The 27,157-nt window shown below is 44.7% G+C and overlaps 1 protein-coding gene across 2 annotated transcripts in view; it reads left to right on the forward strand.

Moving 5' to 3' along the window:
• Positions 1 to 27,157, forward strand: part of prkg1b (protein kinase cGMP-dependent 1b) — a 722,012-nt gene that overhangs the window by 635,845 nt on the left and 59,010 nt on the right. For both annotated transcript variants that reach the window (XM_078223608.1, XM_078223609.1), the window contains exon 10: positions 24,735 to 24,831. In XM_078223608.1, coding sequence (XP_078079734.1) covers positions 24,735 to 24,831 — 97 coding nt within the window. The remainder of the gene's footprint in view (positions 1 to 24,734; positions 24,832 to 27,157) is intronic.

Consider the following 27,157-nt stretch of genomic DNA (forward strand, 5'->3'; position numbering starts at 1 on the left):
ACCGTGCACATTAGTCATTAGCATGTGACTCTGTCTCTTGTCAATCAAACTAATCAAACCCTGCTCTGAAACCCCAGGGGGAGAAACAAAAATGCATTAACTCAGATTTTAAAAAGCACCCCATCAGGTATGATCAATTCTTAGCCTGCATTCTCAGCATGAGAGCCGCCTGGGACAGACAAATCAGCACGGTGTAAACAGAGCTGAATTTTAAACATACCCCTCACAAGAAACACGATATAAATACACTTCTTAAAGGCACAGTATCTTCACAGTTCCCTGTTACAAATTTCATTGTGATGATTTTTGGTTTTCTCTGCAATTCAGTGGAGCTGCTCCCCATTTTTTGTTATGCATCTTAGAGGACCAGCTAAACATTTAGTAAAGCCACACGGCAGCTGGCTGTTGTGACATACAGCATCAGTCTGGTCTGGTCACATAGAGACAAGGGTGGGCCATTCAGCCCCTTGGGCATCTTCCAATGTTTGTAATCATAAGCTGAGAATGCAGGAATTAATGGGAGGCCATTCAGCCCCTCAGGCACTTCCTGCCATTCATTTAGATCATGACTAGTCTAGATCTTAACTCCATTTGCTCACCTTGATTCCATAATGCATCATGCTCTTACCTAAGGGCAGTGAGAGGGTTGGCTCACTCAAGGACAAGGGAGGGAATCTATGCATGGAGCCAGAGGAAATGGGCAAGGTATTAATGAGTACTTTGCATCAGTATTCACCAAAGAGAAGGACTTGGTAGATGATGAGTCTGGGAAAGGGTGTGTAGATAGTTTGAGTCATGTTGAGATCAAAACGGAGGAGGTATTGGGGTTCTTGAGAAACCTTAAGGTAGACAACTCCCCAGGGCCTGATGGGATATACCCCAGAATACTGAGAGAGGCAAGGGAGGAAATTGCTGGGGCCTTGAGAGAAATCTTTGTATCCTCACTGGCTACAGGGGAGGTCCCAGAGAGTTGGAGAATAGCCAATATTGTTCCTTTCTTTAAGAAGTTTGGCAAAAATAATCCAGGTAATTACAGGCTGGTGAGCCTTATATCGGTGGGAGGGAAATTATTGGCGAGAATTCTTCGAGACAGGATTTATTCCCACTTGGAAATAAGTGGACGTATTAGAGAGAGGCAACATGGTTTTGTGAAGGGGAGCTCGTGTCTCACGAACTTGATCAAGTTTTTCGAGGAAGTGACGAAGATGATTGATGAGGGTAGGGCAGTGGATGTTGTCCACATGGACTTCAGTAAGGCCTTTGACAACGTCCTTCATGGCAGACTGGTGCAGAAGGTGAAGTCGCATGGGATCAGAGGTGAGCTGGCAAGGTGGATACAAAACTGGCTCGGTCAAAGGATGTGGAGCTGCCGGTGTTGGACTGGGGTAAACACAGTAAGAGTTTTAACAACACCAGGTTAAAGTCCATTTGCTACCAAATAAACCTGTTGGACTTTAACCTGGTGTTGTTAAAACTCTCACTCGGTCAAAGGAGACAGAGATAGCAGTGGAAGGATGCATTTCTGAATGGAGGGCTGTGACAAGTGGCGTTCCTCAGGGATCAGTGCTGGGACCTTTGCTGTTTGTAATATATATAAATGATTTTGGAGGAAAATGCAACTGGTTTGATTAGTAAGTTTGAGGACGACACAAAGGTTGGTGGATTTGCGGATAGTAATGAGGACAATCAGAGGATACAGCAGGATATAGATCAGTTGGAGGCTTGGGCAGAGAGATGGTAGATGGAGTTTAATCCGGACAAATGTGAGGTAATGCATTTTGGAAGGTCTAATACAGATAGGAAATATACAGTAAATGGCAGAACCCTTGAGAATATTGATAGGCAAAGGGATCTGGGCGTACAGGTACACAGGTCATTGAAAGTGGTAATGAGGCTGGAGAAGGTAGTCAAGAAGGCATACAACATGTTTGCCTTCATCGGCCGGGGCATAGAGTTTAAAAATTGGCAAGTCATGTTGCAGTTTTATAGAACCTTAGTTAGGCCACACTTGGAATATAGTGTTCAATTCTGGTCGCCACATTACCAAAAGGATGTGGAGCCTTTGGAGAGGGTACAGAGAAGATTTACCAGGATGTTGCCTGGTATGGAGGGCATTAGCTATGAGGAGAGGTTAGAGAAACTTGGTTTGTTCTCATTGGAACAAAGGAAGTTGAGGGGAGACCTGATAGGAGTCTATAAGATTATGAGAGGCATGGACAGAGTGGATAGTCAAAAGCTTTTTCCAAGGGTGGAAGAGTCAATTATTAGGGGGCAAGGTTTAAAGGAGATGTACGAGGCAGATTTTGTACACAGAGGGTGGTGGGTGCCTGGAACTCGTTGCCGGGGGAGATCTGGAAGCGGATACGGTAGTGACTTTTAAGGGGTGTCTTGACCAATACATGAATAGGATGGGAATAGAGGGATACGGTCCCCGGAAGGGTAGGGGGTTTTAGTTAAGTCGGGCAGCATGGTCGGTGCAGGTTTGGAGTGCCGAAAGGCTTGTTCCTGTGCTATAATTTTCTTTGTTCTTTCCATTAATAAAAATTATCAATATCAATTCTGACCTTTTCAATTTACCCTTGGCTGGCAACAAAGAGATTGAGGGGACAAGTTAGGAGAGTATCGTTTACACAAAGAGTGATTAGAACATGCAATGCTTTGCCACTGAGAGTAGTTGAGGAAGAGACAAATAAATATTTTTGGATACAGTACATCAATATATGGGACAGAGGCTGATTTAGGACTATGGGATTGGCTTTTGCTTTGGTTAACAGCCAGCACAGGGATAATGGGCCAAGTGACCACCACAGAGAGGCAATGGCATAGTGATATTGTCACTGGAGTAATAATTCAGAGACCCAGGGTAATGCTCTGGGGACATGGGTTTGAATTCCACCATGGCAGATGGTGGAATTTAAACTCAATGAAACATCTGGAATGAAAAGTCGAATGAAACCATTGTAATGGTTGTTAAAATCCCAACTGGTTGATTGATGTCCTTGGAGAAGGAAATCTGCCATTCTTACCTGGTCTGGTCTACACGTGACTCCAGACCCACAGCAATGCGGTTGATTCTTAATAGCCCTCTGAAATGGCCTAGCAAACCACTCAGTTGTATCATTCACTTCAAAGGGAAACAAAAGGAATGAAAGCAGACAGATCATTTAGTAACGACAACAGCAAACGCAGCCCCGTCGACCCTGCAAAGTCCTCCTTATTAACATCTGGGGGGTTTGTGCTAAATGGATAGTTGTCTCACAGACTGGTCAAACAACAACCTGACAGTCATATTCACAGAATCGTACCTTACAGATAATGTCCCAGACCTCACCATTGCCATCATTGGATATGTCCTGCCTCACCAGCAGTTCAGATCCAGCAGAGGTGGTGGCGGCACAGTGGTATATTGGAAAGGAGTTGCCCTGGGAGTCCTCAACATCAACTCTGGACTTCAGGAAGTCTTATGGCACCAGGTCAACGTTGGGCAAAGAAGCCTCCTGTTGATTACCACGTACCGTCTGCCCTCAGCAGATGAATCAGTAGTCTTCCATCTTGAGAATGTACTCTTTGAGTCTGAGTGGCTCAGTTGTACCACCACAGACCAAGTTGGCCCAAGTTGGGACTGCGATAGGTGGTGAGAGAACCAACAAGAGGGAAAATGCATACTTGACCTCAGAACATAAGGACCGAAAATTCCTATCAGTCACCATTTAATGCATGTATAAAATGAAAGTTCATTTGAGTAAGAGGAAGTCAGCAGCTTTTTTTAACATAATAATCAGCAAACCATCACTCAAACCAGCCTCCCATCTATTGACTCTGTCTTCACTTCCCGCTGCCTTGGAAAAGCAGCCAGCATAATCAAGGACTCCACGCACCCCGGACATACTCTCTTCCACCTTCTTCCATCGGGAAAAAGATACAGAAGTCTGAGGTCACGCAGCGACCAACTCAAAAACAAATTCTTCCCTGCTGCCATCAGACTTTTGAATGGACCTACCTCGCATTAAGTTGATCTTTCATACACCCTAGCTATCACTGTAACACTACATTCTACACTGTCTCCTTTCCTTCCCTATGGATGCTTTGTATAGCATGCAAGAAACAATACTTTTCACTGTATACTAATACATGTGAAAATAATAGATCATATCAAATTTAAAAAGGGCACAAAATTGTCTTACAAGTAACAGCAAGAAGTGTCAGGCTGAATCACTTGTGGCAAGGTTACATATCCACAAATTGAAGCAAGAGTCAGAATCTTTCCTCTTCCCTCGCAGGGACCCGAGGGAAAAAATATCAATTACATGCATTATAAATTTTGGAAACAAAGACACAGTAAGCTTTGCTTGATCCTTGGGTATTTGGTTGGAAGGTTTATTGTGTCATACTAAATGTTTAACATTCTAACTTCAAGGCGAGTGTGTAAAATGAATATTTATCATTAATGTTCTCAAGTGGTTGGTCTTTGCCTGTTTCTAGCTGATGAGAAAAAAAGACCATTAACAAAATTTAACTTTTATTGCACACCTGCTAGGTTAAAGGACAGTTTGATTTTCTGTAAATGTGCAGATACAGTGTTTAGAAACCGCTAACCTCCAGGCTGAGTCTCTTCTGGATTTCGGATCGTGCCGGTTATTGGTTCAGGTGATTTGGGCTGGGTCAGGTCAAGGATCAGTCAGAATGCGGGAAAAGCCAATGGGCACCATCTTATCGGTGATTCACGCCATGCTACCGCTGCAGTGAGGTCGGAGAATTTGGCGCCCAGCCAAATCTCCGTTCACTGAAGCAGGATGGGAAAATCCAGCCGACATGAGCGGTGGTTACGTTTCGGCCAATAACTATTTGACATAGCATGGCATTGGTGCAGCACCTAACTCACCAAACCAACAAGTTATTTTACTCACCTTGTAATACTAAAATTCATGCATGGCAGTTTTAAAAATGCCCAGTTTTCAGACTTCGCCAGGCTTTTGGGTGGCCAGATTTGAGACACTGGCCAACATTTTCAGGCTGTTCTCTCCAGCAGAGTCTTCCGGTCCTGTTGATGGAGGCTCCCTCCCTCCAGCAGGTTACCCGGCAGCAGAGGGTATGAACAAGGGGAAAACCTGTTGACAGCAGTAGAACTTGGAGATCCTACCACACGCCTTTGGTGGGCTGCCGTCTCAAAACACGCCATGGAGAGCATGGAGAATCCCACCCATTGTACCTCGATTGGGAAAATTTCCTCGGGCGACAGTGCGTCAGTAAACTATCTTCAGCTCCTTCAAGAATGCTCTTCTCTCCATCAGAAGGTCAGAAGTGGAGATGTTCACTGGCTCCATATACAGCTCCATATACAGCTCCTCAGATAATAAAGCTCTGCGCCCACACCCAATGAGACCTGGGGAGCATCCAGCGTTGGGCTAATAAGTTAGTGACAAGTAACATTCACTCCACATGAGTGCCAGGAAATGATTCTCTCCAACAAGAGCAAATCTAACCACCTTCCCTGGACATTTGACAGCATTACCATTGATTTGCAGGAGCACCTCGCCATGCGTCCTTCAGAGTTAAAGAAGGAAGCCCCCTCCCTCTCTTTAGTTCTGATGAAGAGTCAAACGGACTGGAAACATTAACTTTATTCACTCTCCCTGCAGATGCTGCCGGAGTTTTTCCAGCATTCTTTGTTTTTGTTGCATTAGATCTGCTTGTTACTGCTGCTGTAAATTACAGAATGGTCGATGGCACATCTTGCACCCATGCCCCTTAGAGCAGTGAGCCAAATTTGGGGACATTATGAACCTCTGTGTTGCAAAATAGTGACCATTTGCGTTTTTTTAAGGTTCAGCGATCTTTCTCTTGCCAAAACTGACCGATGATGTGCAGGAAAAGTCCCAGAAACTACAAGTAATCACTCTCAGAGGAGATTACTTTTGAAATGCTCCCAGAACTGCTTTCTCTAAAGCAACATCTTCAATTGTCTCCTTCTTCCCACAGTTGGGGTGTTCCCCCTGTCAGAATGGCTGAGTGTTGCTCCGGCATCCACTCGACAGCAGGGACAGGTGCCACTGAGTCACGGTCTGTGATGTGATGCCCCCCTGTGGTCAAACAAAAGACCCTTTCTCTCAAATGCAGGACAGGCCTAACTAGAAACTCAACTGGGATTCCAGTCTGTCACATCATATTGGTCGAGCAGTCCAGGGCTTTTGTTTAAACAGCTACTTGTGACAATGCCATGAAAATAATGTGCAAAGTGGCGTTACAGAGGCCAATGCTGTGAGATAACATAACGCACCATTGGAGGCATGGCCCTTCAAATCATTGGAAAGTGCACTACAGAAAGACACCATTCAGCTTCTCAATCTGTGCTGGCTCTTTGGTGGATTATCCGATTAGTCTTACACTTTTGCACTTTCTCCGTTTCATTGTATTTATCCAGTATCTTTTCAATGCTTCCTTTAGGCAATGCACTCGAAGTCAAAACTACTTGTAGGAAAATATTTCCTTATGTCACTTCTGCTCTTTACCTAAGCACCTTAAATCTGAATCATCTGATTAATGGCCTTCCTACCAGTGTTTCTTCTTAGTTCCACTATCAAAACTGTTCACGATTTTGAACACATCTTTCAAACCTCCTCTTAACATTCTCTGTTCATAGAATCTTAGAACCCGACAGTGCAGAAGGAGACTATTCAGCCCATCAAGTCTGCACTGACCACAATCCCACACAGGCCCTATCTTCATAACCCCATGCATTTACCTTAACTAGCCCCCCTGATACTAAGGGGCAATTTAGCATGGCCAATCCACCTAACCCGCACATCTTTGGAGCACCCAGAGGAAACCCACGCAGACATGGGGAGAATGTGCAAACTCCACACAGACAGTGACCCAAGCCGGGAATCGAACCCAAGTCCTTGGCCCTGTAAGGCAGCAGCGCTAACCACCGTGCCACCGTGCCATGCCTCCCCACAGTTCTGAGCTGAATAACTCCAGTGCCTTTAGTCTCTCCACAGAACGGATTCCCTCATCCCTCATACCATTTTAGTCAATCTCTTCTGCATCCTCTCCAAGAATTTGACATTCTTCCCAAAATTGAACTAACTTCTCCAGCTGATGTCTAACTTGTGTGAAAATCCCCGAGTCGCCACACTCCGGTGCCTGTTTGGGTACACTGAGGGAGAATTTAGCATGGTCAATGCACCTAACCAGCACATCTGTTGGACTGTGGGAGGAAACCAGAGCACCTGGAGGAAACCCATGAAGACACGGGGAGAACGTGCAGACCCCCTCGTTACTTCCTTGTTTTTGTGTCCTAGGCCTATATTGATAAAGCCAACAATTGTGTCTATTTTTGCAACAGCCTTTTCGACTTATCCTGCCACCTTCAAGGATTTCTGCGTAGGTGGTCCAGATTGCTATGCTTGGCTTTAACATCCTGTTTAGAATGGTATTATTTCACTTATATTGCCTTTCCTCTTTCTTCAAACCAAAATGTAATTCTTCCTACTTCCCTGCATTAAATTTCTTCTGTGGTCTAGCTGCCTGTTTCATCAGTCTGTCTATGTTGTCCTGAACAATCTTATTTCTCATTGTTGACTACATTTCATATCATCTGCAAACTTTGAATCTATGCCTGTTTGCCCAAGTCCAGGCCATTAATATACGTTAAAACGTGTGGTGGCTTTATTACTCATGTCTGGGCTACACTGTTCAATACTTGCCACCAGTGTGAAAAATAAGCACTCATCGCTACTCTCTGCTTTCTGTTCCCTCGGCAACTTTATATTCATGTTGCCAGTGTAACTTTAATCCTGTGAGCTTTAACTTTAGTCTAACAAGTCGATATTGTACTTTTGTACTTTATCAAACATTTTTTGAAAGTCGATAATGCAACATCAATCTCTCTACTCTCTTCAACCCTTTTTGTTACTTCATCAAAGAACTCAGTCAAACATTGCTTGGCTTTCACAAATCCATGCTCACTTTCATTTATTTGCCTGTATTTTTCCGACTACCAATTAATTTTGCTCCAGTTTATTCATAGTGTAGAAGGAGGCCATTCGACCCATCAAGTCAGCAATGACTCTCCGACAGAGCATCTTACCTAGGCCCTCTCCCCCACCCTATCCCCATAATCACACATTTACCATGGCTCATCCATCTCACGGATAAATCCTGGGACACTAAGGGACAATTTTCACTATGGCCAATCCACCTAACCCAATGGAGGAGGGTTAACCCAGAGCAGTCTTGGCACTGCCCCCTTTGGCATTGCATCCTGGGACTGACCCCTGGGACTGATCCCTGGTGATGTCAGAAGGCAATACGAGAGGCATTGGTCAGCTTTGCCCCTCAGGACCCCGGGCCACCAGGCACATTCGTGCCCCTGGCATGGTCATCATGATGGTTTTTGCTTTTGAAAACCAGTAACAATTTGCAACAGCGTGCTGACACACTGGCTCGGGGGGGGTGGGGGGGGGGGGGGGGGGGGGGGCGGGTTGCAGGTAGAGGATGTATACATCATGTGTAGACATTAAAATTTATTGAGATATATGGAAATCAGATTCATGGCCTCACTGGGCATGAACCTGGTTATATCACAGGTGGGGGAGTGGGGAAAATCTCAAACTGAGATCTCGCATGCACAAATCCCATTTTAGGCCGCTCGCAAGATTTAGTGGCATTATGGGATTTGCGCCTGTGGCTAACGGGGCCACTAAATTGAGCCCCATGTGTGTAAAATTCAAACATCGTTAATATGGTTTCCAATCATACTTACTGGCAATGTGTTACAGTACACCAAAGGTTAATGATGGTGATAATGGCCAATGGAAAAGACTCAACAGCAGCACTATCTGTCGATGTTTTAAACTTCAGCCCCTGACACTTGCAGAGATTTGGAAAGGTTTTGCCATGAGAACTTTGCGTAACGTTTTCCCTTGACGAAGATGATGGGCAGGGTCACGTTACATAATGGCCAGTCTTAGAACATAATCATCCCAAATATTTGAAAAATGTGAATGCCATTGTTTTGCCAATTAAATGGGAGTCGGTCTGCGTCAATAAACAGCAGCTTCCATTCATGTCACACGTGTAATGCAAGAATGTCCCAGTTGGAAGGGAGTGACAGTGCGTGTCAGTCACGAGACTGGGTGATGGACAAGTGGGACTTAGTGCGGGGATGGATACAGGAAGAATTCCGGACAAGTTGTTAGATATAATAAAGTGCTCCAATCAGGATGGCCACTTCTGGCTTAATTTGGAATTTGGTTCTGGGAAGATGAAAGCATGTTTAATGTAACTGGTAATCGTACCAGGTTCCTGTAACAAGATACACAAGGCTACGGGGAAAAGTAACCATCATTCAAATATGCTGCTATGGAAACATCAGATTGAACATTACTTTACTCTGCGCAGGTCGATAATGATATCTGAGGTGACTGGTACCACAAGGGACTTTACTGTGACATCGCTACTTTTGATCTTTGATGCCCGTAGCTTCTGCCAGTTGGAAGCTTTCGATACTTGGGGATAACCATGCCATTTAATGACAGCTGCTATGCACAGGGGCAGCTTTTCAGTATGTTGTGTTTCATTTTCCAGGAATTACTTTTTAAAAGAGCTCCACTGAAGCTGTTGTCTTTTTGGCACGGTGGCACAGTGGCTAGCACTGCTGCCTCACAGTGCTAGGGACCCGGGTTCGATTCCCAGCTTGGGCCACTGTCTGTGCGGAGTCCGCACGTTCTTGCCGTGTCTGCGTGGGTTTCCTCCGGGTGCTCCGGTTTCCTCCCACAGTCCAAAGATGTGCGGGTTCGGTGGATTGGCCATTGTGAGATTAAGGGAATGGGGCAGGGGTGTGGGCAGAGGTAGGGGTGCTCTTTCAGAGGGTCGGTGCAGACACAATGGGCTGAATGGCCTCCTTCTGCACCGTAGGGATTCTATGAACAGAGCTTCATTTGTTTGCGTATATATACTATACATGTCACTGCCTTTTCTGTGAGAACCTGCACATTAATTGCACAGCTCCATTCAAGCCCAGTCCTTTTGAAGGGTAGTACAGTGGTCAGCACTGCTGCCTCTCAACGCCAGGGACCCAGGTTCGATTCCCAGCTTGGGTCACTGTCTGTGCAGAGTCTGCACATTCTCCCCGTGTCTGCGTGGGTTTCCTCCCACAGTCTGAAAGACGTGCTGGTTGGGCTCTGGTTAAATTCTCCCTCAGTGTACCTGAACAGGCGCCAGAGTGTGGCAACTAGGGGATTTTCACAGTAACTTAATTGCAGTGTTAATATAAGCCTACTTGTGACACTAATAAATAAACTAAACTTTGTGCAGAGAGTTCAGTTCAGTTGGAGAGTTGGAGTTGCGATGTTATGCCACTATGCAATGGGAGATGATCCCCTAACCCTCCACCATCACACCCCCCCACGCCTGCCCACTCCCAGCAGCATGGGTTGTGGTTATCGGTGGATGCCTATCACTGAAAACCAGTAAAGGTGATGCAGAGGACAGCTGGTGGTAATGGGAAATGGCATTGGGCTACAGGCTACTGCCAAGGACAGATGGCAAGTTATGTGTGGAAAGGTAGACTTGCATTTCTATAGCGCCTTTCATGGCTACAGGCCATCCCAAAAGTGCTTTACAGCCAGTGAAGTACCTTTTGAAGCGTTGTCACTGTTGTAATGTAGGAAACACAGCAGCCAATTTGTGCACAGCAAGCTCCCACAAACAGCCGTGTGATAATGACCAGATAATCTGTCGGAGCGGCACGATGGCACAATGGTTAGCACTGCTGCCTCACAGCACCAGGTATCTGGGTTCAATTCCTGACTCGGGTCACTGTCTGTGTGGAGTTTGCACATTCTCCCCGTGTCTGCATGGGTTTCCTCCAGGTGCTCTGGTTTTCTCCCACAGTCCAAAGATGTGCAGATTAGGTGGATTGGCCATGCTAAATTGCCCCTTAGTGTCAGGGGGATTAGTGGGGCTATGCGGATAGGGACTGGGTGGGATTGTGGTCAGAGCAGACTTGATGGGCCGAATGACCTCTTTCTGCACTGTAAGGATTCTATGACTTGAAAAAAAGAGTACACAAACCTATATATTAGCCTTGGGACAGCACTTTACTGCCACTTTTGAAGTATAGCCACTGTTGTAAGAATCATGGCAGCTAATGTGTGCACAGTACTGTCCCACAGGTAACAATAAAACAATCATATGATCTCTTTTAGACATTGGTCGATTGCTAAGTGTTGGCTAAGGCTCTGGGAGAATGCCCCACCTCATCATTGAATAGTCCTAGGGGGCAGTCAGGGTCTTATTTGGAAAGTGGCCCCTCTTACAGTGCAGTACAAGGGATTTGTCAGCCTAGATCCTGGGCAGGATTTTCATCTGCACTCAACCCAAAAGGAAAAAATCCCACCTGAGGTCAACGGACCTTTCCATGGTCCACCTCTCGCCCGCTCCGATTCCCATGGGGGGTGGAATGGGAAAATTCGCCCCTATGTGTTCAAGTCTGTGTAGTGGGCTTTGAATCCACCATCCTATGTCTCAGAGGGCTGAGCTGAGTAGTGGTGTGGAAAGGTGGGATAGGACAGATTGGCAAGTGGGATATCACAATTTCTTAAATAAGCAAACCATGCCTGTTAAGTAATAGTTCCCGAATATCTCCAAGCTCAATTCTTCAAATATCATCGGTGTGCATTTTATGCTGGGCTTATTGCAAACTGTGACAAATAATTGCTCAACCTAATGCACTAGTCAAGTGAAGCATCTTTATTTCCACCATCCCCTGGTGTATGGGTGTCAGCGACTCTGAGTTGGCATGAGGTTGCTTACTGGTGTTGTGCATTGATTTTAACTGTGTGACACCAACCATACCGCTCCTTCGAGGTCATTCCCCAGTGCTTGCAGTAGTTAGGCTGCTTCACTGTTGACTTTTGGAATGGTAACTGTCGACCCCTTTGGGCCATGTTTCAGAAAGGCAATGTTCACCCACTCCCCCTGACTTCTTGGCATCGGGCTTTCAGCAGCTGGGGCCTACATACCATTTACACTCTGTAAGATCCTATTTCTGCTTTCACAATTCTGGTCAGCTAACGGCTGTCCTGCGCTGCCCAGTGCTGTTCCAGCTGTCCAAATGCCTCCTTATTGGGGTTCTCAGCTGAACACGAGAACCATTTCTTTTATTATTTGATTGACTTGCCTACAGTTCAGACATTGAAGCCTATTTTTAGTCCACCCACTGAAAATGTCAACAACAACAACAACAGCCCCTTGCATTTAAATAGCACCTTTACCACAGTAAAACTACTTCATAGGCACAGGACTTGACACTGAATCGCAAGAAATGTTGTCATAGATGATCAAAAGTTTAGTCAAGGAGGTAGGTTTTAAGGAGAATACTGTGCTGGAGGCAGAGGTAGGGTGCTGTATGGAGAGAACCTCGGAGCTGAGGACCTCGGCAGCTGAAGATACTGCAGCCACCACTGAGGAGGTAGCACTGTGTACTATCTATTTGATTTGATTTGATTTGATTTATTAATGTCACATGTATTAGTATACAGTCTTGCACACTATACAGACAAAGCATGCTGTTCATAGAGAAGGAAATGAGAGAGTGGAGAATGTAGCGTTACAGTCATAGCTAGGGTGTAGAGAAAGATAAACTGAAATGCGAGGTAGGTCTACAAGATGCACTGCAGAAATTCACCAAAGATCCTTAGGCAGCACCTTCCAAACCCACGACCACTTCCATCTAAAAAGACAAGGGCAGCGGTTACATGGGAAAACTACCACCTGCAAGTTCTCTTCCAAGCCACTCGCCATCCTGACTTGGAAATATGTCGCCGTTCCTTCGTAGTTGCTGGGTCACAATCTTGGAATTCCCTCCCTAATGCCCGCTGGTCATTGCCCAGGCGCCCAGTGGGCAATGCCAAGGTGCCATGGTGGCACTGCCCCAGGGGCATCCCCCCCATTGCCCTTGGCCTACCCAAGGGGCCTCAATAGCCTACAGTTCCACCGGGAAGGCCAACAGAACTGTTCCCCATTCGTGGGGCGCAGGTGTTTTCCTCGCTGGAGAGAACCTCTCCCGGTGAGGCCACAAAGGCAAGTGAACGCCGGGCTCACTAAACATCTGCAAATCATCATTTAAATATCTCGAAATAAATTATTCAGCCTCTCGTCCATTTCCAGTGAGAGGCTGACCACGTTGGAAATTCAGATCTCATAAAATCACGAGAGCTGAGAAATCGGGCGTGATTCTGATTTTTTGACGCTCGCACGATTTTACTGGCTTGCTCCGCCCATCGATGGGCGGGGCGAGCTGGTAAAACTCCGCCCATTAACTCTATTTCGCTCTCCACAGGTGCAGCCTGACCTGCTGAGTATTTCCACCATTGACAGTTTTTATTTCACCTCTGTGTGCTGCTGAACATTGAAATATTAGCAATTAACTGAACCTATTAATTATTACAAAGGAGATTGCCCTATTCTGTCTTGCTGCTCTCTGTGACAGTGGTGTTCACCAGAGCCTCCAGTGGTTCCTCAATCAGTTTCCTGAACTGCACCAATTATTTACCCATGCTGCTTGTCATGATCCTAGTGTCAAGTCCTGAATAAACCCATTGATGTTAAAGTCCTTGAACAGTTTATTGCATCATACTCCACTTTCGGAGGCCAGAAGTTTTCTGAGCTGCCACTGCATGTTTTCTTAACCCATTGTTCTGTTGATGTCATCTTCCAAAGCTGGTGATGAAGTGGGGCTTGAGTCCAAGAATGTCATTAGGTGTACCATTTGCTGAATTATTGGAGCACTGCTGCCATGAATTGGCTTTTACTGGACTAGTCTGATAAAAATGGTAGGTATAAGAACTGGTTATGAGGCTGAGATAACGAGTCACATACCCCCTGACTTTCCAAAGCAAGAAGGTACAAGTCCGAAGTGTAATGGAATCCTCATAGAATCACTTCAGTGCAGAAGGAGACCATTCAGCCCGTCAAGTCTGCACCAACTCTCCGGAAGAGCATCCCACCCAGGCCATATCCCATAGCCCCACATATTTACCCTGCTAAACCCTAACGAGACACTGAAGGACAATTTAGCATGGCCAATCCGCCTAACCTGCACATCTTTGGCGTGTGGGAGGGAACTGGAGCACCTGGAGGAAACCCACGCAGACATGGGGAGAACATGCGAATTCCACACAGTCACCCAAGGCTGGAATTGAACCCGGGTCCATGATGCTGTGAGACAGCAGTGCTAACCACCGTGCCACCATTACTGATGCATCTAAATCGCTGCTAACACCTAGCTCGAATAGCATGACTTTGAATTTCAGCAGGCATTCTCACAACTGGTGAAAGATTTGAGAAAGGAAACAGCAGAAGTGGTTGATGGCCCAGTGGTTAGCACTGCTGCCTCACAGAGCCAGGGTCCTGGGTTCGATTCCCGGCTCGGGTCACTGTCTGTGTGGAGTCTGCACATTCTCCTCATGTCTGCCTGGGATTCCCCTGGGTGCTCCGGTTTCCTCCCACAGTCTGAAAGACGTGCTGGTTAGGTGCATTGGCCATGCTGAATTCTCTCTGTGTATACAAACAAGCGCCAGAGGATTTCCACAGGGGTTTCACTGTAGTGTTAATGTAAGCCTACTTGTGAAACTGATACTTTAAAGTTTATTTATCTTTAAAAAAAAACACAGTTTTCCATTGTTTTTCAAGGATCCTCTGCCAGAGTTACATGGAAAACTTTGAACCTCTGCTGACATGTACCACATAAAGGACCAATTCTGCTACTCCCCCTCCCATCTCACAAGGCCTGACAGTTAAAGCAGCACAAAATCACCCTGAGATTATTGGTGAAGAATAGCATCATCCCATTAAATGAGCATTTAGCTGTCTTGATAAAATATTAGTGTCCTTTTTAAAATGAATTAAAGTATTAAAAGAATTGACCTTCACAGGTTTGATTCTTCTATAGCCCATGTTTGTTTGATTAAAAAATGTGGCAAAGGACCAGTTACCATTGAAGCTTTCAGATTAATAAAGCCGCACTTTGAAATACTTATGTATGTCAGTGAAACTACCTGGGGCTGGCTCAGAGGAATTTCCATATCTAACAGTGAGAGGGAGCTGTTTTATCACCAGCCTAATGCTGCAATGAGAAACTTGTTACGTCAACCTATTAATCTGCCCTTGATAACTATTTGGAACCAGAAGTTGATAGGAAAATTGTAACGAAACAGTGGGTGACCCTTAAGGAATAGATGTTTCAGGCATAAGATAAGTATTCCAACAAGGGTGAAAGATAAAGGAGCTAAAGCCACTTGGATAAAGAGTGAGGTAGAGAAGACAATGAGACAAAATTAAATGTGTATGATAAGTGCCAGGTGAATACTTCAAGCAGGAAGTAGGCCAAATTCAGTAAGTTGAGAGGGAAAAGTGAAGAGGAAAATAAGACTGGCAAAGAGAGAATACGAGAGTAGAAAAGCTGTTAGCAGAAAGGGGAACCCACAAATCTTCTATTGGCATGCAAATAGTGAGCATGTAGTAAGAGGTGGTTTGGGGTTAGTTCGGGTCAAAAGGGTACTATCTGGAGGTGCAAACAAGGTTAGGATACCCTTGTATAATGTTTACTGTAGAAGAGAAATCGAACAAAATGGTAGCAGTGATAAATGGATGAAAATTGATCGGAGAATGTGCTGGGAAAGCTTGTTATACTTAATAGTGGATCAATGACCTGGCTTGCATTCCAGAGTACCGAGGGAAATGGGGGTGATGATAATGGAAGAGCTTGCCATAATCTTCCTCAGATACCGGGGAGATGCCCGAGGATTGGAGTGTGACATTCCTAGTAATTACAGGCCAGTCAGTTTAACATCAGTGGTGGATGCAAGGAAAGAAAATTGGGGAGAAATTCAATAGGCACTTGGAGAGATAGCAAGGATTTGTAAAAGGCAGATCATGCATGTTGAATGTTCATAGAATCCCTACAGTACAGAAGGCCCATCGAGTCTGTACCGACCACAATCCCACCCAGGCCCTATTCCTGTAACTCCACACATTTACCCTGCTAATCCCACTGACTCTAGGGCCAATTTAGCACGGCCAATCAACCTAACCCACACATCTTTGGACTGTGGGAGGAAACCGGAGCACTCGGAGGAAAGCCACGCAGACACAGGGAGAAAGTGCAAACTCCACACAGACAGTGACTCAAGGCCGGAATTGAACCTGGGACCCTGGCGCTGTGAGGCAACAATGCTAGCCACCGTGCCACCCCAAACATCTTATTGATGTTTTGGTGAAGAAATAGGGAAGTTTGATGAAGGGAAAACAATGGGTGTTGTCTGAATGGATTTTTAAAGAAATCTTTTCATAGAAGACCGCATTAAAGACTAATTCCTAAACTTGAGGCTCATGGAAAAGGAGGGCCAGTGTCAGCTGGATTAAAAAAACGGCTTGAGGACAGAAAACAGCCAACTGTGGTAAATGATTGTTTTTCAAACTGGAGGATGGTAAACAGTGGTTTTCCCCAGAGGATCTGTGCTAGGACCACTGCTTTGTTTTTGATATATATATATATAACTTGGATGTTGGAATACAAAATAAAAGTTTCAAAATCTGACAATGATACCAAATTTGTTAGTGTGGCAGACAATGAGGCTGACAACTATCCACTGTACCAGGACATGGGTGGGTTAACAGAATGGACAGACAAGTGAAATCTATTAGTGTGAGGTGATGCATTTTGACAGAAGGAGTAGGAGAGGCAATGTAGACTGAATGACGTGGTTCTAAAGAGTGCGCAGGCTCAGACGAACCTTGGGTGCATGGGATCTTGGGATTCATAATTAGAGGCATTCAGTATGAAAGCGGGGAAGTTATGTTGAACCTTTATAAATCTCTGGTTAGGCCACAACTGGAGTAATGTGTCCCATTTTTGTCACCACACTTGAAGAATGTGAGGGTCCTTGAGAAGGTGCAGAGGAGAATGGTTCCAGAGATGAGGGATCTTACCTACAAGGATAAACTGGAGAAGCTGTGCTTTTTCTCCTTGGAGCAAAGAAGTTTATGGGGAGATTATCAACAAGTATACAAGATTTTAACTGTTTTCCGTAAGGTAGACAAAGAAAAATTGTTCCTATTAGTTGATGGTTCAAGGACCAAAGGACACAGACTGAAGGTTTTGAGTAAGAGACACGGGGGATATGAGGAAGAACTTGACATAATGAGTGTTAATAACCTGAAACCAGTTGACCACGAGGGTGGTGGAGTGGAAATGATAAATAATTTCAGAAGAAAATAGAATGGGCACTTGAAGGGAATAAGTTTGCAATGCTATGGGGATATAGTGGTTAACAGGTCTGATTGGATTGCCCTGCGTATTGAGAGCCAGCGTGACTCAAGGGACTTGATGCCCATAATAACTGAACGTGGTAAATCCTTTTATCTCCGACCTGATTGACTAGAAGGCATCTCCTAAACCTTCCTCCGGGGGTTAGTTTTACAAATTGGCACTCTTGGTGCAGAACCTCAGTTATGGGAGGCCACATGGATGTGGAGGTCAAATTTAATTTTCAGCTCTCCCAACCGAATACCCCATTGAGAAATCAGGAAGGGCTGCCAGTGGGGAATGCTGTGCTCTGCGCAGTTTTGTCTGATCGTCCCTCCCAACAAGCAAAGCTGCACCTGAGAACGTCAGCTCAGAAGGTTAAACTTCCCTCCTTCCATGTAACAGCCTCACTGTGTCACCAGCTGCCTCCTGTTTGGTAGAGAACTTTAATTCAGCGATTTAATCGTAAGAATTAGGAGCAGGAGTGGGCAATCTAGCCCATCGAGTCTGCTCCATCATTTAATACGGACATGGCTAATCTCATAACAGCCTCAGCTCCATTTACCTGCCCATGGAGGCCTTCAAACTCTTACTAATTAAAAATCTGCCCAAAGTCCTGGCATCCACCACACTCTGAGGTGGTGAATTCCACAGACTCACAATCCTTTGAGAGAAGTAATTTCTCCTCATCTCTGTTTTAAATCTGCCACCCCTTTTCCTAAAACTAGGGCCTCTTGCTCTAGATTTCCCCACAAGAGGAAACATCCTCTCCATGTCTACTTTGTGAAACCCCCTTCTTGCCTTGTACACCTCAATTAGATCTCCTTTCATTCTTTGAAACTCTGGAGAGTATCGGCCTAAACTGCCCAATCTGTCTTCATAAGTCAAGCCCCTCATCTCTGGAATCAATCTCGTGAATCTCCTCCAAACCACCTCTAATACAACTACATCTTCCGCAAGTAAGGGACTAAAACTGTACACAATATTCAAGTGCTGTTTCACTAATTAATTAAGAAAGTAAAGTAAAAGAGTGATTGAATTATTAATACAACACAATTTTGTTATTGCCAATCGTTAAGGGGTACAAGCATCATTTTTGTAAAATGTCAGGTTGTGGCAGACAGCTCGTTGGTGTCAATCATTTCAAAAGTCTTTGATGAATAAATTGAAGAATCTGAGTCAGTTAATGGATGTCTTTTAACAAAATTCATCAAGTTCAGCTTATTTAAAATGTTATCGAGTCTCTCAGTGTCAAACCGTGAGATCAGTACGCGAGAAATGGGGACAAAATGCAATTTGCACCAACTAAAACCCTGCCATTTAAATCATTATTTTCATCAGTTCTGTAGAAGGGCCATTTAGACGGGAAACTCTGGGCGCGATCTTACCGGCCGTTCACCCCACGTCCACCCCATGTCCAGCCAGCCAAATCTCCATTCACTGCAGCGGGATGGGAAAATCCCACCGGGGTGAACAGTGGGAGGATTCCGGCCTCTCTTTCTTTCTACAGATGCTGCCAGACCTGCTGAACTAATCCAGCATTTTCTGTTTTTATTTTATATTATGTGATTTTATTTGATATTATTTTGAGTTACTGTGTGTAGCAAATAGTTCAAAGGAAATAGCCAGAATAGGGGATGAAGCTGAATACTATTACATTTGAGGGATGCTTGGATTTTTCCTGGATGACTTTGTATCAAATATTATGTTGTCCTGCTCATGACCTGACATTGTTTGTTGATAGTCCATTTCCTGACTTAAATGAACACAGGAATCTGTTTTCTCCGCAAGAAGCTGGTGGGAATCCAGAGGACACTGCATTCTGTCCAAATTTAATGTCATGTTGCTTCGGAGGAAATGTCAAAAATTCGAAATCACCTTTAAGAAATTGCAAGCTGATTTTTTTTTGTTGCGGATTTATGAATTGGTTTCTGCTCACTTACGGGTGGTTAGTTTACCAAAGGGAATGAAAAGATATAAAATCTCAGAACTGATAGACATATTTATCCAGAGCTTCTGCACTTCAATTTCAAGGAACCATTAGGAGTATTCTCTAGAATAATTTAAAATAAGTTTAATAGACGTTGCCATATTACACTTGGATCATATTTGCTATTTGAAACCAAAAAAGAACAACTTGCATTTATATTAAATCTTTAACGCAGCAAAGTTGCCCCAAGGCTTTTCACAGGAGCATTATCAAACGGAATTTGACACAAAGCCACATGAGATGCTAGCACAGAAGACCAACAGCTTCAGTTTTAAGGACTGTCTTAATAGAGGAGAGCAAATTAGAGAGACAGAGAGGTTTAGAGAACTAATTCCGTAAGTTAGGACATAGGGTGGCACAGTGGGGGCAGCACAGTGGCAAGCACTGCTGCCTCACAGCGCCAGGGATCCGAGTTCAATTCCGGCCTCGGGTGACTATCTGGGAGGAGCCTGCACGTTTTGATTTGATTTGATTTATTATTGTCACATGTATTAGCATACAGTGTTGTTTCTTGCGTGCTATACAGACAAAATGTATCATTCATAGAGAAGGAAACGAGAGAGTGCAGAATGTAGTGTTATAGTCATAGCTAGGGTGTAGAGAAAGATCAACTTAATGCAAGGTAGATCCATTCAAAAGTCTGATGGCAGCAGGGAAGAAGCTGTTCTTGAATCGGTTGGTAGGTGACCTCAGACTTTTGTATCTTTTTTCCGAAGGAAGAAGAGAGAATATCTGGGGTGCGTGGAGTCCTTAATTATGCTGGCTGCTTTGCCGAGGCAGCGGGAAGTGTAGACATTGTCAATGGACGGGAGGCTGGTTTGTGTGATGGATTGGGCTACCTTGAATTATAAGGAGAGGCTGGATAGGCTGGGACTTTTTTCTCTGGAGCGTGGGAGGCTGAGGGGTGATCTTATAGAGGTCTATAAAATAATGAGGGGCACAGATCAGCTAGATAGTCAATATCTTTTCCCAAAGGTAGGGGAGTCTAAAACGAGAGGGCATCGGCTTAAGGTGAGAGGGGAGAGATACAAAAGTGTCCAGAGGGGCAATTTTTTCACACAAAGGGTGTTGAGTGTCTGGAACAAATTTCCAGAGGTAGTAGTAGAGGCGGGTACAATTTTGTCTTTTAAAAAGCATTTAGATAGTTACATGGGTAAGATGGGTATAGAGGGATATGGGCCAAATGCGGGCAATTGGGATTAGCTTACGGGTTTTTAAAAAAAAAGTGCGGCATGGACAAGTTGGGCCGAAGGGCCTGTTTCCATGCTGTAAACCTCTATGACTCTATTCACGACCTTTCGTAGTTCCTTGCAGTCTTGGGCAGAGCAGGAGCCATACCAAGCTGTGATACAACCAGAAAGAATGCTTTCTATGGTGCATCTGTAAAAGTCGGTGAGAGTCGTAGCTGACATGCCAAATTTCCTTAGTCTACTGAGAAAGCAGAGGCATTCTCCCCCTGTCTGCGTGGGATTCTCCGGGTGCTCCGGTTTCCTCCCACGCTCCGGTTTCCTCCCACACTCCAAAGATGTGCGGGTTAGGTTGATTGGCCATGATCAATTAACCCTTAGTGTCAGGGGGACTAGCTAGGGTAAATACATGGGGTTAGAGGGATAGAGCCTGGGTGGAATTTGGTTATTGGTACAGGCTCGATGGGCCAAATGGCCACTTTCTGCACTGTAGGGATTCTATGATAAGCAGCTGAATGCACAGCAACCCACAATTGGGGATGCTCAAGAGACCAGAATTGAAGAAATGCAGAAAGCTTATAGGATTGTCAGCTTGGAGGAAGCGCATGGTGAGGCCATGGAAGGATCTAAAAGCAAGATCAGAATTTTAACATGAAGATATTGGCAGACGGGGGTCAGTGCAGGTCAGGAAACACAGGAATGACAGGTGCACAGGATTTAGAGTGAGCCAGAATACAGAAAACAGAGTTTTCAATAACTTCAAGGCCAAGATTTTCCATCCCTTCCCATCGGCGGGATCTTTTGGTCCTACCGGTGGGTTCTCTGATGGCGCAGCTGGTGACCAACGCAAATGGTGTTGACTTGGATGGTTCCGGAAGTTCCCACCAGCGGCCAATGATGAGCCAGCTCCAGTGCTGGAAAACCCGCTGTGGAGTGGCCCTGGTTTCTGTAGGGTGGTAGGAGTGAGGCCAGCCAGGAGAACACTGGAATAATTAAGTTTCGAGGCACTAAAGACAAGGATAAGAGTTTCATCAGCAGATGGGTGAACGGAGGGGCAGAGTTGGGGGATATTGCAGAGGTGGAAGTAGGTGGTCTTGGCGATTGGATGGATGAAGTCCATCTCAGTCAAAAACAACACCGAGATGCTTAATGGTTTTGATTATCCCCTGACAATTTCCAGAGAAAGGCAGGGAGTTAGTGCATAGGGGATGCATTGGGCGGCACAGTGCACTGCTGCCTCACAGCGCCAGGGATCCAGGTTCGATCCTGGCTTGGGTCACTGTCTTCGTGGAGTTTGCACGTTCTCCCTGTGTCTGCGAAGGATCCCTCCGGGTGCTCCGGTTTCCTCCCACAGTCCAAAGATGTGCGGGTTAGGTGGATTGGCCGTGCTAAATTGCCCCTTAGTGTCAGGGGGACCAGCTAGGGTAAATGCATTGGGTTATGGGGATAGGGCCTGGGTGGGATTGTGGTCAGTGCAGACTCGATGGACCGAATGGCCTCCTTCTGCACTGTCGGGATTCTATGAATGAAATTTGTGGTGGGGACAGAATTCACTTAGCTGTGGAAATTTCTGCTCATCTGTCCTGGATACTGGTTAAGCAGTGTGAGAAATGGCTGACAGTGAAGAGGTTGGAAGAGCTGATGGTGAGGTAGAGCTGGGTGCTGTCAGCAGACGTGTGGAACCTGCCATTGAATTTTTGGATGGTGTCTCTAAGTGGCGCCATGCAGATGAAAAACCGAAGAGTGCCAAGGGTACGTCCTTGGGAAACCTGGGGGAGGTCGGGGGGTAATGTTGCGTGAGTGGGACAAGTCATTGTGGTGGCAGTCTGACTGCAACTGAATCGATAAAAATGGATCCAGGTGGGGGCAATGCCACCAGGAGAGGGGGAGGAGGGGCATTAGTGGAGGATAACATCATTAACTGTGCTGAATGCTGCAGAAGAGAAGGAATAGTTTCTCATGGTCACAGTTACAAAGAATGTCATTTGTGACTTTGGTAAGTTTAAGTTTAGTTTATTTATTAGCATCACAAGTAGCTTGCATTAACACTGCAATGAAGTTGCTGTGAAAATCCCCCAGACACCACACTCCGGCGCCTGTTCGGGTACACTGAGGGAGAATTTAGCATGGCTAATGCACCTAACCAGCACGTCTTTCAGACTGTGGGAGGAAACCGAAGTACCTGGAGGAAACCCACACAGACACGGGGAGAACGTGCAGACTCCACGCAGACATTGACCCAAGCTGGGAATCGAACCCGGGTGCCTGGCGCTGTGAGGCAGCAGTGATAGCCACCGTGCCGCCCACAGAACTGTTCTGATACATGAACAGGGGGAAAAACCTGATTGGATGGATTCAAACATGGAAGTTTCAGAAAAGATAGGACTTAGGTGGTGACAACACATTCAAGCGCTTTGGAGAAGAAAAGGAGCTTGGAGCAAAGACGAGGGTCAACTGTGGGTTTTTTGAAAATATCTCTCTTCCTTGACTAGCATCATGGGCCAGAGTTTTATGCCCCCCGTGACTGGGGGAGGGAAAGTGGAAGGGCATGAAATTGTCTGCATAGGATTCCGTTTGGATTCCTGTCCCCCTGACCTCACAGCGATTCATCGCTAGGCCAGGCAGCGTCTTGGATGGGAAGGCTGCTCTTGCCCCAGTTGAGACCCTTAGATAGTCACTTAATGGCCTCTCAAGGACCATTTCCCACCCGGTCCCAATTTCGAGGCTGGTGGACGGATAAGAGCTCCGGGTTTGAAACCTGGGAATGAAGGCGGGAAGGAGGGCGGGCTGGAGGGAGTGTTGGTACCTCCATCAGAAGCCCCTGCTGGGTCTCCGCCATCCTAAAAATTCAGGCAATGGGATCTTTCACATCCACCTGAGAGGGTAGATAGAGTATCACTTTAATGTCCCTGGGCTTCTCTTGCACTATCGGCTAACGTGTGCACCCTGTATGATACATACACCACCCAGTATTGTCCTCAAGTGACAGAATCCTTTGTATAATCCAGAACACAATCTTTTGCATTAAAAGGATCTACTAACTGACTAAGGTTGTCCAGTGGTTTATCCCCCTTGAATGTCAACAGTGTGTGTGTGTGTGGGGGGGGCTTCAAAATACTCTCCCAAAGATTCAAACTATGTATAAAGACTGATCAGTCTCTTGTCAAGAAAGCTTTTAAATGTAATTAGCTATTGATTATCATGGGAGATTTGTGCATTGTCATGACTGCGGAATATGAGTAAAATATGCTGATTAATTAACCGGGGAAATAACTCCAAAATTCTGCCCCCAGGTAAGGCAGTGACTAGTTCTCTCCGTGCTTTTCAGCTAGAACCGTGCAGTAAAGTGGGTTAAAGGTCAATTCTCAGACCATGTGGTTCACCTTTTTTTAGCCACCAGATGTCTATCCAGAGTGCATATCGTCAAAATGTTTCTGCTCATACCAGGACCACCACATGTTGCTATTTTTAGTGCTGCGTGCCTGTTAGTAAATGAATGTGGGGCTTCTACATTCTCCTGTGCGTCTGTCAGACTCTAAATTCAGGTAATTCACTTTTGGCAGTGTTAAATGTTGACTTTTACATGTTGGCAGTCAGTTCAGAAAAGGCATCTCCCCGAACTGAGTTAAACATAAATAAGCAAGAGTCTAAACACTTGTTCTGTCTAATTCTTTGAAACTAGATGCAATCTTAAAGGGGAACGCTTGATGATATCTGCTGTGAAGTGTTTCCCGGTGGAATACTGGGTGGGATTTCCCTCTGTCAGCTTTTACAGAATTGTCACTTCTGGCCCCTCCCATCAGGATTAGCTGTGCCAGTTGCAGACGAGAATTTGGTTTGAGGTAGCTCGGATCATGAGATTTGGAAATCCAAAAAACTCTTCCTCTCCTTCCCCTTGCCTCAGATAATCGGCCATTAAAATCTGTTACAAGAAATATTTGCCAAAGCAAAATGAAGGAGCGAGACGCATAAAGGGGAATGTGTCTTGTCCAGGCTTGTTGCCAGCAAGATCCTAAGTTAAAATTTCTGACTGAATGCATGTCAAGAAACTACAGAGCGTCAACGTTTTGGTGTTGGATTTCTGGGGCCAGAATATGGTCGACTTGTGTAACAAAGCCTAGGCTTCAGTTGATGAAGCAGCTGACAACAGATCGATCTCCATGCCCTCCCGTCCTAAAATAATGCTACAGAGTTGCCGTTTCATCACAACTAAGAACTTTCCATTTTTCCATGTGACAAAATCTAGATATGAAGCCGAGTCTGCCTTCTTTTCAAACCTGAAGCTGTGTGACTTCAACATCATCGATACGCTAGGAGTTGGAGGATTTGGAAGAGTTGAACTGGTAGGTGCAATTTTTTTTTGTAAGCAACTCATCTAAAGCTGCCTCATATTCTTAACACTAAAAGAATGGGTGTGAATTTATTTGGCACCCTTTATGACCTCAAACCATCTCAAAGAACCTTATCACCAAAGGTCTACAATTGAAGTGTGCTCACTGTTATAATGAAAAAAATGAGAGATAATTTAGTTTTCAGTTGTTGCCTGAAGTCAGAATTTTCAGTCCAAGGTTTACAGTCACAATACTGAGGGGAAGTTTTCCTTTGTGTTAAAGAGACCAAAAATGCATTGTCCGTGAATAATAATGTGTTAATGCTAGTTTTTCAAACATTCAATTTTACCCCTTACTTGAAATGACTTGTTAATAGTTTTTAAACACATTGAAGATGTGAAGATTAAAGTTTTTTCCTTACTTCACAAGTGTTCTTAATGAGGTATTTTTGGGAAATATGCCAATATACTGAGGGTTTACCAAGGTGGAAAGTTTCCTCTTTGTTGGGAAAATGTAAACCTTTGAGTAAACACAGAAGCATGAGTTAGCCATCAAATTTTTTATTAGTGACATTGGGAAGAGGAGCAGAAACTACAGAGGAGGTTATCCCAGAGGGGTCAAGGGCATAGAAAACCTTCCAACACCCAGTGCAGTAAAAGATAGCAGCCATTTGGACCTCAGCAAGGAGCTGCATGGGAAGCAAGTGCTCATCAGAGACAAGATCAATTACTTATGCCATTCCCGAAAATTAAAACAACAACCAAAAAGTGACATGCACACCTAATTGGTCTACTGGACCATTCCAGACAATTGGCAGGAGACTTTTCAAAGGTCAGCTAAGATGCAGTTCATTGATCACAAGTAATAGCTTTAATCACCTTTCTGCATATCATCTAGCACCCTATTTTCTGAAATATGCTTCATTTCCAGGGTAGATTGATTGTGCTGAGATTACCCATTTACGTATCTTCAGACAATTTCCTCCCTTCTTTTAAAAAGAGCTCCTGTGCTCCATGGTCCATATTTAATCTCTCAATGCAAACAGTTCCGTTGTTAGAGTCCCGGACCAGAACCCCAAGTTACATTAGAAGTCCAACAATTTTTGTATTTTGGTAAAAATGCGAGGATAGGATGTTTCACTCCAGGAATGATTCCATTGACAAATAACCAATCCTTTACAGTAAAACAAACATTATTGAATAACACAGTTTAAGTATAACTCTAACAAATGAAGTAAAATAACTGTTAACAGTTGAACAATATTTAAACATGAAAATAAACAACTCTAATTTCTAACTTATCACTGTTTCAGTTCCACATGAGCAACGTTCTTCTTCCAGACTCAAAACCACTTTAAATACAGTAAGAAGTTTCACAACACCAGGTTAAAGTCCCAACAGGCTTATTTGGAATCACGAGCTTTTGGAGTGCTGCTCCTTCATCAGGTGACTCACCTGGTGTTGTGAGATTTCTAACTGTGCCCACCCTAGTCAACACTGGCATCTCCACATCATGGTGACCATCGACACTTCAAATACAGTCAGCAACCATAAATATACTTATTATAATGAGTGTAAACAGCTTTGAAGCTTTCAGATACATTTTATGGAGGCCGCAGCTTGTAGACCTCCATCTTTAAACAAGTCCCAACCAGAACTAAAAGCAGTTTTATTTTGCTACAAACCTGGCTCCTTCCATTAACCGCATTATCACATGACCCTGAATACCCAAACCCGCATTCCATTCCTGTAACCAAAAATCCCAGGGGAGCTTATATTTTGTAAACAAGAATCCATTAGCTCTATCTTAGTAAACACTACATGCCTAAAATGAGGAATTATTCTTATTTCCCAGCACCTGAGCTGCATCCTACCAGACATGCTGACTACCTGGAGAAAAAAATGAACATTAAAACAGTCCCCTTCGACATAAATATTTATTTATATATAATAGGACATTATCATCACATTGTGACATACTGCTCTTCTTCCAGAGAAGTATTGACCATACATATAACTTGCTGCAATTATACATTCCCTGAGGTTGCAAGTAACAAAGCTAAGTCCTTGGAAACATGGGTTGCCTGCTCCAAATGTATCTTCCAGTGTGACCCTGAGTCAGTTGGCCGACTGATGAAGTATCTTCTATACCTCAGTGTTAGTAAAGAAGGAGGCACATGGATGTTTGTCCTTTGTCTAACACCATCCCTCCCTGATAGGGTCTTCAACACTGTACCTTCATCACCTATTACTGGTGACCCACTCTGTGTTCCCTGTAACTCATGACGACCTTCGGAAGTAAACATGTTGAGCAGCAAGAGGTGAATGCTTAACTCTCG

Source organism: Mustelus asterias, chromosome 11 (assembly GCF_964213995.1).
Source record: "Mustelus asterias chromosome 11, sMusAst1.hap1.1, whole genome shotgun sequence".
Lineage (NCBI taxonomy): Eukaryota > Metazoa > Chordata > Chondrichthyes > Carcharhiniformes > Triakidae > Mustelus > Mustelus asterias.